Source organism: Spea bombifrons, chromosome 7 (assembly GCF_027358695.1).
Source record: "Spea bombifrons isolate aSpeBom1 chromosome 7, aSpeBom1.2.pri, whole genome shotgun sequence".
In the NCBI taxonomy this organism is placed as follows: domain Eukaryota; kingdom Metazoa; phylum Chordata; class Amphibia; order Anura; family Pelobatidae; genus Spea; species Spea bombifrons.
In genome coordinates, this window is record NC_071093.1 from 39,690,268 (window position 1) to 39,701,534 (window position 11,267).

The window sequence follows — 11,267 nt, forward strand, 5'->3', positions numbered from 1 at the left end:
GTATCGATTTGTCTTAGTCTGTCAATTCTCGTCTTGTCATACCCCTTGAATATATATATATTGTATTAAACGCTGCGTAAATTGTTGGCTCTATCTAAATAAAAGATAATTTACCTTTATCTGCAGGCGGTCTGTGTTTTAGTATTATTGGGGCACAATGTGGATCTTTAGTGAAGTGCTGCTTGGCAATGGAAATGTCATGTCCTAATACTGCCACCTAGTGACAACATAAAAGATTACATGTGTCGCTTAACACTCATTTACCAGAAGTTAGTTTTTACGACTGAAATATTAAAATAAAATGTAAGCTAAACAACTCAAGGTGCTTTTTATAAAGGGCAAAATAAACCTAATAATTCTTCTACTAATATTGAACAGTCACTATTGCCAAAACAATGAAACTATACACTGTCTAAACAAATACATTTTAGTCCATTCAAGTGCTCCAACGCATAATCTTTTGATTGGCATGGAAGCACTAGTAGGAATGGTTTTGGAGATAATGAAGGCAACACTCATCTTGAGGGCTTTCCTGTTCCAAAGTGTTGTTGTGGGGAACTTGTGTGCTCGTTGGACATGTTTTGTTGGTATGTTATCTGTTGATATTATATACACAGATGTCCACACTTCGGCAGAAGTCACAATACTTTTTCTGAAAAAACGTCCAAAACATCAAGAGAGATTAAAAACACAGCTGAAATGTGTTTTTCCTTTCCTAAAGAAGTCCGTGTGCATTAACACACAATAGCATACATGCAAACAGTTTAGAACTTAATCAAGAGAAAAAGAATCCTTTATAAAATATATATAATTTATTCAGTATTTAAAAACCCAGCAAATACTTTAAATATGTACATTTTGGAATTTGTATTCTCTCTTAGAATATCATATTTTCAAATCGCTCACATTACATTTTCAGGAACTAACATGGAATTTCTCAATCATTTTAGCGGCATTCTATACTATCGATGTTTAATGTTATAAAGAAAGCTCCAAAGTTAGAATAACCCATTACAAAAATAGTAGCACCAGCTAACTCAGCATATCAGGAATTAATTTATGATTAATTCCGCAGCAGCCCATAAAGTTAATGTGTCTTATAAACTAATGTGGACATTTTAAATGTTGATCTCGCTTGTAGTTCACTTTCCTGTGGCTTTCACGCCTTTCAGTCGACAGGTTCTGTACTCTTCCCTGCTGGCCACTGATGAGTGAGCCAATTCATCATCTTCTGGATGACTATAAAAAATAAAAGGGTATTTAACGTTAACATGTAGCTTGGTCTCTTGTTTATGAAATCACCCTCTAAGTAGCTTAATATATCGAAAACCGTTTAATTCTCTGATGCGACATGGTGATATCATCAACACATGACCAAAGTGAACAGCGACTATAGATACTCTCTGGTCATTTTTGGTAAAATAACTGATCATATATTTTCTGTTTCATATGTCCACGTACTAAAAACATTGCTTAGGTAACAACCACATAATTTAAAAAATATATATATCCCAAACCATATAATGTACCTTAGAGTAAGGACATTGTGTATTCCAGTTTCCAGTAAAGAGAGTTCCAAGGCCTTCTTTAAAGCTTCATCTTCACTCTAATAACATTAAAAGTGAAAGACAATGTGAACCACTTGAGCTCTAAAATATTAATGAGAATTCATTTCCAAATCGGTAATTGAATGGCAAGCAGTTGGTGCAATTTACTTACCATTTCGTTTTGGAAGTCCACAAAACGTGAGTCCGGTCTTTCACGCAGTGGAATATGAATGCTTTAAGGGAAGCAAAGGGAAAATTGTATATAACTTTCAATACCAACAGTATTTCTGTGAAATAAATAAATAACCAAGTACCACTCTTTTACCTCTCCTGGGGTAAGTGTCCATTTCCAGAAGGTTGGATCCGTGCCATCCTGCATGTGACTTTCTCTGTGGGATTTTCTTTTTGGAAAAACTTCAGGGATCTATTTAGAGCAGCATGTCTGAAACCCAAACAAAAATCTGATGTTACAAAATGCTATTTCCTATGAAAATAAATACATTTCTATCCCAGTGCTGTTTACAGTAATGTACGTTAGCAGTGGTAAAAACCTGGTTTTAAATTATTTTGTTCCGTTTATCTGTAGACCCGGAGGTCACCATTGTTGCCAGTATTGTGATATTTTGGCTAACTTTCCCTGCTCAAGCATCATATCGAGCGGCTTCTTCATGGTAATAAAGACCGTTCCTCCATAGACTTTCATTAGTCAAGAGAGCCCGACCGTAGTAGTCGAGTCAGAACACATACAGACGATTAATATGCAGCTGCCTGATAACATTATGCAAAAACTAGAATTTTTAAACTGATAATAAGAATGTGGTGGGAATTCACACTAAATACAGTAAGTCAATGACATGCGTATCACTGCCGGCACTATAATGGCCAAGCAGACCTTACCCAGCTTTTGAGAGTAGACGACCATTAGCCCTGCAGTCATGGTCCAAAGGATGCCTGTGAGACAGGCAGAAGTTATTGTGGCACTGGTCACATAAGACCTCCATGAGTTCTTTCTTCTTGCATCCAGGTTTTAAACAGCGGTTTGTGAAAATCTGAGTGTAAAAGGCAAAGGATTCCAGTAAAAAAACTAACAAAATTGTCTGAGGGGAATCTTGACATTTGGCACAGCACAGCCTTATTATATACCGTATTTGCTCGATTATATGACGACCCCCCAAAATCTGAATATTAACTTAGGAAAAAAAGAAAAAGCCTGAATATAAGACGACCCAAAGGAAAAAAGTTTTACCAGTAAATGTTAATTCATGTAAACTATTTTTTTTAATAAAAGCTATGATTGAGAAAAATATTTTTTTTGTTTTTATTTCTTGTATTTTCCAACCTGTCCCCCAGTTACGCACATCTGCCCCCAGGCTTGCCACTCCAATATGGCACTGTGGCCCATGATATGCCTTTTAACCCTCTATATGCCACTGTGCCCCATGGTATGCGTTTTGACCCCCTATGTGCCACTCTGCCTCCAGAAATGCCTTATACCCCTATATCCCATTCTGGCATTTAGGGGGTTAAAATGCATATTATGGGGCAGAGTGGCATATAGGGAGGTATAAGGCATTTCAGGAGGCAGAGTGGCATTAAGGGAGTTAAAGGGCATTGTATAGAGCACTCTGCCTCCAGAAATGCCTTATACCCCTATATGCCACTCTGGCATTTAGGGGGTTAAAAGGCATATTATGGGGCAGAGTGGCATATAGGGAGGTATAAGGCATTTCAGGAGGCAGAGTGCTCTATTAAATGCCCCCTTAACGCCACTCCAGAAATGCCCTATGCCCCCATTTAACACACACACACCCTGTACCCCCATTTAACTCTCTCTCTCTCTCTCTCTCTCACACCGGTAAGTGTGTGTATGATGCGGGGGGGGGGTGTCGGGTGAGACAGCAAGATCCAGGTCCCCTGCAGCGGTGCGGGGGATCTGGATCTTAGTCTCCTAATCAGACCTCTATTTGAGGTCTGATTAGAAGACGACCCCGATTAGAAGACGAGGGGTATTTTTCAGAGCATTTGCTCTGAAAAAAACCTCGTCTTATAATCGAGCAAATACGGTATTTAATAATATTTAAAATGCACTGAATGGTTAAAAATTAAGCATAAACTCAAGCAGAACTCTCCCTTTCACCGTATTTATACAGCAAATAGTTTATTTTGAGATGGGACAAAGTGGAAAAGATAACATGTTTAAAGGGTTTTGTATAGTATTTATTTAGCACAAAGTGACTTTTTTTATTAAACTGTTCAAATTGTGAAGACAGAACACACAACTGTATCTGTTTAGGGAAGATTTGGTATTAATTGTCTTGCCAAACCAAATTACATATAATGAAATAAAATGTTTTTATTTAATGAAAACAAGAAATAAAATTATATTAAATCATCTACCTTTTTCTTACAACTTGACAAGTCAGAACTGCAATTTCTGTCAATGTGACGGCCAACAGCAAGATCTGGCATTTCTCCTCGCTTAACTGGAACTGGGGCAGAGCAAAGCGGACAAACCGGAACCTGCATATTCTATAAAAAAAAATATGTATACAAATGTTTAGAATATATATACACACAGTGTATGTATGTATATATATATATATATATATATATATATATATATATATATGGGAGTGCCAACAGGGTGTTATTTGGGTTGACGGTTTTACAGACTGTATGAAATAGAAGGTAAGTGATTATCATGTAGAACTACAAGTGGTCCTTAGTGGATGTAGAGTTTAAGGCGGTCGATCCCTAGATGCATATGTAATCGGGTTTTAACAGCCTTCCTGGCATTTAGTGAAGCATAACTGGTAAAAGGTGCATATATATATTTAGGGAAAGGTGTGCTAGCCATGAAGAAAATTAGTAACAATATCAGAAAAAGTGTGCAGGTTAAGGGTAAAAAGAGAAATTTTTAATGCTTTGGAAAAAATATGCTAGCTTTGATGGCAAAAGGGTAAGAACATAAACAGCAGAATATAAATGGCAAACAAATAATGGTGATTCCATAACTCAGGCTCATATGTAAATGGATTATATTTTTTATAAAGCATTATTATACACTTTATATTTAATACTCTGTATTCACTATTTAAAGCCTTTAAGTGACTGACGGGAATGTGGTTAACGTGCTTCTGGATACATAGTAACTGCTAGTCTCATCTGGCACTGGACACACACACACACACACACACACACACCTTCTTGTAGGCAGAAGCACACTTGTGCTGGTCATACGTGATGTGATCTTTGCAGAAAACGTCTTCACAGGCATCGCATTTTAAGGGAAGGAAATCTGCAGAGACGGCAAAAACACAAGATCAAAATACAGCCACTGACGGCAAACCAGTGCACTTAATTATTTAAAAATGCTGGAAAGTTTATTCAACACAATTTAGAATAACGGAGTAAAATTTGTGCTCATTTCAAGTTTCATGTAATGAGTATTCATTAAAAACAGTTAAGGTGCTATTTCACCATATATTGCTTTTGTAACCAAGTGCACCCTTGGAAAAATCATTCCTAGTACTGCTGAATGTATAACTCCTTCTGAGAAATAATTATATTATAAATTAAAATTTTGCCAGGAACATTTAATTGTCATGCGATGGAGGCACTGCCAGGTTGTCATAGAAACTGAAAAACTTCTTAAAAACTTGTGTTTTTATGCAATTAAACTTTCCAAGGAAAGAATACAAATATCTATTAAAGTCAACTTACGTCACATGCCAGAGAATGCAGTTTCAGGTTTTTTTGTGTGCATATTTTTTGCTTATTCTTTCATAATGTCCCTTGTCTTTATAGCAGCATATAGTTGTATGTGGGAAATAGGTGTGTAGTGTTACATACCAAGCTGTTTGCATGTGGACTCTGAGCAATGTTTTCCTAGATCCAGAAACTCCATTGTTCAAGATCAGCCGTACTGACTTTCTGCTGAGTAACCTAAAAGAAACATTTAGAAGCCATCAGAGGCTACAGGAGCTCTAAATAAAGACGCCACTAGATACAAAATGTAAGGATTTGCTTTATGAGATACAAACATCCTAGGAGACTTCTTATATGTTAAAAATACTATTGTAAATTCAGTCCAGTGAGAGTACACTTTAAAGCCTTCCGGTGTCATTCTGAACAAGAGACAATAATGTAACACTAGAGAGTCTCTGTAAGTCACTGTTATGTTATATACTACATCTTATGTGCGGTTTACCCATTGTACAGCACTACGGAATATGATGGCGCTATATAATACAATATTTAATAATAATAAATGGTGGTAGATAAGAGGTAGAGGCTAACACAGTGAGGGACTATAAACACACGGGACTTAAATCTAAGACATCAGGAAAACCGGGCAGATCAGATGGCCGAATGTCTCGTGTCAGCAAATTCTATACTTCTATATCATAGCATAGCAGACCCCTCTTTCTTGTTATCACCTATAGTGACCATAAAGAGTTAACTGGATGAACAAAATTCCACATCACATTCCAGCTTTCAAAATAATGTAAATGTCATGTAAGTTTATTCACTAAACAGACAGTTCTAGATGTGCTAAGTTCAGCCATCATATCCAACAACAAGGAGCAAGTTCCCCCTCCTAATGCATACATAATGCAGCTAAACTCATGATCACATGATATTTAAAGCCATGAACTTCTGAGCCATTTCAGCCAAGTCAGAGTTATTCCTATAGAAACAGCCGATCCAGGAGCACCGTACAGCGAGCCTGATTCTTCCATTAACATACTGGGGGCAAATTCTAGGACAATGTCTTATACAAGAAGCAATCACTATGGCTACCAATAGAACGGAAAAAGTCTTCATAAATGTGGTCCTTAGGCCCACCTGCCCTAGCAGCTGTCACGGTGAGTATACCCCTGTTAACCTGCCTCTGATACAGAGCCCTCTGTGGTGCCCCATGTAAACACTCACCTACTCCGTGCGGTTCTCCTGCGGCCTCCTGCCCTCCTTCCCGTTATATAACTGCCCCTCATGCTGACTCACGGTCCCGTGCTGCCGAGTCACCCTCCGGTATTCCCTCCCACCGGGTCCCAGAACCTTCCAGGAAGATCCTAGCGCGTTGAGCGCTGTCATTCTATCTGTCGCTCAGCAATGACGTCACGAAAGTCGACGAGTCCAACAAGCCGGAAGGGTCGCCTTGGAAACCAAAACGCTCTGTGCTGAGCGTGATTGAGACTGAAAAAATAGTGATTTAGAAATTAAAAGTCATTTATACTGTAGAGTTAGTTAAATCCTCGAATAATTAGGTTCACTTATAATTACGGGTACAATATAACTGTGTAATGTATGTGATTTTAAACCATAGCATGACATAATATTATATATATTTTTACTTCACAGGCACATAAGACATGGTATAACAATTACCATTTCTTCCAAGCGTCCCTCCGTTGGATACGATTCACCATCTCACTCTTTCCTCCCCTGATGCCCCTCTTTTCCAGGATGTTTGCTGGGTATGAGGGTATCACAGTGCTAAAAGTTACAATAAAGTATAAAGAAAAGGGGCAATAAAGGTTTGTAAATAAATAACCCACTGTCTGTGTAATTAAATATGCAACATGTATTGTAAAATACTCAGGAATTTCTAAGTAGTTATTAATAAAATTATAATAATAATGATGATACAAAAGGGGTGTCCTGGTTGATCCCTGGAAACATGTTAATTAGATCATGTGACATCTGTGTCACCTGGGGTGCTTACTGATGTCACATTGCATGACCCTACTTTACAAGTGCAGTAGGGTGTTGGGGTCCCTGGAGGTCTTAAACCAGCACTGGGTTTGCAGGACGCATTTGATTTTTTACAGAAAGATTGAGTAATAAAACGCCCCTTTCCCACTCATTTGTAAGGATTCCTTATTGTTCTTTTGGTTTTCTTGTTAAAATAGTTTTGTTTTTTTACCTCTGGCTACGTATCCTGTATGATGTTCAATGATACTTTTTTTCCCAAAAGTTGACAATCACATGGAGACGATAGAGCTGTCAAATGCTCAAAATTAACTGACTTTCTCCTTTAAACCAGCTTTAATACATCCCCGCAACATTTTATTCCATATCTTGGTTCTGACATGGAAATGGTCGTTTCTGAAACAAGTGTTTCATGTTAAAAACATATAAAAGGACAGTCACATGGTCACCCTAATTTATGAAGCTGCCTACCAGATGCCGTAGAATCAGAGGTGACCCGAATAAATGGAATAAATACATTTTGGCAGGGAAAGAAAAGGGATTGTTGATTTGTTGATGTGTTTATTTAGTTCCATGCACCTAATATTTCATACTTATTTCTCTATACTTTCATATAACTGGGAGAGTCGGGACTGTCTGGAGTGAAATCCTGGATCGTCATAGCTCGACAAGAGGCGAGGAGTGCATTCCCAGACGAAGCTCAGAATCCTTGTCTCGGGGGAGCCAAGATGAGATAGGGTTCGACTTCAGCCCATGCCACACAACCAGCTGGCTCACCCACCTATACACTTAAATGTCATCATGAAGAACATGTTTTCAAATCTATTTGATGTGTATATATATATATATATATTTATATTTATACAGGGCTGGACTGGCGATCACAACGTGGTCCTGGCACTGTAATGTGTTATTTTTGGATCTTCCAGTAATTAAAAGAAAAGAGGGGTCTGTTCTCGCTAGCTGCATCTACACACTCAGTGTGGTATAACAAGGTAATCCATAATTATAGGTCATAAGATAATTATTTGCAATGCCACCAGATGTCACCATTTACAACCATTCAAATTACAATAGCTTTAAGTGTTAATGCAACATTATTGATTCAGAATTAATGTGCGGTGTAACTGAATATTTTTGCAGTCCAGAAAAAAAAAAAAAGTCTAATCCCTAGATTTGAATTGTTGGCACACAACCGATGGCAGCTACACAACCAAATCCAGTTTCGTCTGATTGCATGTAATGAGATGCAGAAACACACCAAACGGTGAGCTATTTAAAGCTACATTACCCGTTTACTGTTTCTTCCCCAAGGCCAACATCTATTAACAACAAACATGAGAAATTCACAACCATGGCTTGCCACTAAGTGCCCTTCATTAAGGAGCGGTAGCAAAGTCAGAACCACGGGCCGGAGGGCCGCGATGCAAGAAATTATCGAGGACAGTGCGAAAATAATGTAGAAACGATAATTCATACGCCGTAATTGCCCTCTCATTGTCTGTGGGCAACTGTGCATTGCTTTTGCTGCACCCGTAGCAATTCGGCTTCTGGCTAGTATTATGTCAAAAAGATGAATGGTTCCTCTACCGATATGCTTTTAGCTGCGTGAAAGCCTACGTTACAAGTGTTACATTGTTTACAGCGATGGATCAATAGCCTCCAGTGTAGATCTATATACCATCACTAATTCTCTAGTGTTTACCTGCTGACATGTTATTATTTACCCATCAATTAACACTTTGGTAGATGATTTTGGATATTTTTATTGACACCTACGAGCAACCTATTTGTGGACTAATACTGACAATTCATTTCCGTTTGAGAATTCCAGGTGCTGCGCTGATTTAAGGCAAACCTCAGAGACGTAGACAGATCGCCACCATAATAGAAGCGTTATGTTATTTTTTAATCACAGGGGCTGTATTGTTTAAATGTTTAAAATGTTTAAATGTCTACGTGTTTGTTTTCCCTTGGATTTTCTTTAAGGAAAATCATTGTTTAAGGAACCAGCAACAATAGCTGATTTTTAACTGATGTATTTATTTATTTAATATTTATTTAATATTTATTGCTAAGTGTTACTAATTGGCCAAGATTTAAAGGTGAATTTCCACCATTAGGTCCATTGTTTTGTATAAAGCATTAAGTAATACATACTTGATCCTTTACCTAAACCTCTGTAATTAGTTTTTGTTTTTTTTTGTTTTTTTGCTTATCTTAATGTTTCATGCAAGCACTTCCTTACCATGATGCTCTGGTACTTTTGAAGCTTGTCCACACGACCGAGAATTAGGGATATTGGAACCCTGCACCAGTTAGGTCGTGTAGTCATGTAAATTTGGATGCCACAAAAGGTCCGATGCTCCAATACTCAAGCTAGGTATTACCGAAAGAGACAAAATTCTGGTGTATTTTCAGCAATACATGGCTTCACGGCCAGCACTGGCCATTATGGCTGGTGAAGTCCGACTGGGAAAAGTGACGCTCAATAACAGCACAGATAGGTTTTACTGCAGGCTGTGTACATGGAGAAAATCCAGAACTAAGGACACCCAAGCAAAACTTTACGTAAGTTTTTGTGCTTAAAATATTGAGTAACTAATGGCTAATAACAATAACATTTCACACACTGCAGATGTGGTGGATCATCAGTGGCCAACTTCCCACCCATCCAACCAGCTAGCAGCTTATGGTAAATTGTCCATTGCTGGAGAAAGGCCAGGACATTTCCCCGGAATCTGCATAGGTAACTCGTTGCAGTTGCTAGAGACCTCTTGGCCCAGTAATCTTTGGTGTACTTTAGAGATAGGGACATGGGGAGTTAGCTTCAACTACTCTCGGGGAAATTATCCCCTTAATGACAAAGCCCGTACATGTACGGGCTAAAAATGCATTGTTTTCGGACCACCCATTGTCCTTAAGGGGTTGAACAGCCTTTTAAACTTATTCCACCCTCGTGGGCCAGATACATCACATAAAATTATTTTATTTTAAGGGAGAGCAAGAAATAAGGGATTGCCCAGGGCACAAATACCCATAAGGCATCTGCCTGAAATGGCACTTTTAGGGGTCACCAGAGTGGGCAAAATGGGCTTTACTTATCTGGAGATCTGCTACCCTCTTACCTAGGCTCTGCCCATCTTTAACAAAGATATTTCAGTGCGTTCTCCATGTTGAGCTTATTTCCGGGTATGGTAATTAACTGATTCTCTGGAGCAAGCATAACGGTTCCCCACTTAGTGATCAATAAAGCATGTGTTTATGTTTCCACCATGTAAGCCCTACAACGTTCTCTGTGGACCCTGAATAACTCAGTCGAGCCATGTATATAACATTAAATAATATGTAGGTTGAATGCACATTTCAATTTGGAAGCCTATTTAAAGTTGTGTATTGACTTTAAGAAATAATCAGTTGATTCTGCCAAGCAGACTAAATGGTTGGCAGACCTGTAGAGTAATTAAAGGTAAACTACACTATAAGGGCATAACCCCGGGGACTGAACTTATACGGCAGAACCACTTATTCCTTATTCCTTTCAAGCATGGCTATTGGATAATATTCTTATAGATATATAATGCGAACATATTAGTCTAAAGTGGATTCAGATTTTATCAGCTGGACGTTCTGGATTCTACCTTGTCCATCCCCTACATTAAATTTACATCCATTGATGTTTTTTATGAGACCTCTCACTACATCTGCAAAAAACCTTTTGTTCAGTACAGTGTGCTACCTCTAAATCTTTCCCCCGTTCCTAATTTTCCGTTCTCATTCTTTTGTCTGTTTTGAGTTCCTATCACATCAACCCTCAATTATTTCAGGTTATACATGGCTGTCTCTTGATACATTTATTCATTGTAACCTTGCCATAATTCTATAGCCCATCTTTGAACGACTCCAGAGCTGTACGCGGGAATCAAAGTCAATGTTTCTCAAACTTTCGACCCCAGGAAGTCCGTATTCTGGGAGAGAATTTCTCAACACTGGTACAACACAATG

At 38.2% G+C, this 11,267-nt stretch overlaps 1 protein-coding gene across 1 annotated transcript; it reads right to left on the bottom strand.

Annotated features, from left to right (window-relative positions):
* Positions 1-807: 807 nt before the first annotated feature.
* On the bottom strand, positions 808-6,636 carry ZFAND2A (zinc finger AN1-type containing 2A). Its single transcript, XM_053471411.1, has 9 exons — positions 6,483-6,636; positions 5,400-5,492; positions 4,751-4,845; positions 3,945-4,076; positions 2,445-2,596; positions 1,873-1,989; positions 1,720-1,780; positions 1,530-1,606; positions 808-1,239 (listed from the first exon to the last, which is right to left on the bottom strand). The coding sequence occupies exons 2-9, from the start codon at positions 5,452-5,454 to the stop codon at positions 1,143-1,145; spliced, it is 786 nt and encodes a 261-aa protein (XP_053327386.1). The 5' UTR covers positions 5,455-5,492; positions 6,483-6,636; the 3' UTR covers positions 808-1,142.
* Positions 6,637-11,267: the final 4,631 nt, after the last annotated feature.

Bases quoted from the DNA above. Each gene is read 5' to 3' on its own strand.
- ZFAND2A (XM_053471411.1), bottom strand. From the start codon at position 5,454: ATGGAGTTTCTGGATCTAGGAAAACATTGCTCAGAGTCCACATGCAAA. The intron at 2,597-3,944 runs GTAGATGATTTA...TTTTACACTCAG, and splicing joins TGTCAAGTTGTAAGAAAAAG to ATTTTCACAAACCGCTGTTT. The intron at 1,607-1,719 runs GTAAGTAAATTG...TAATGTTATTAG, and splicing joins TGGACTTCCAAAACGAAATG to AGTGAAGATGAAGCTTTAAA.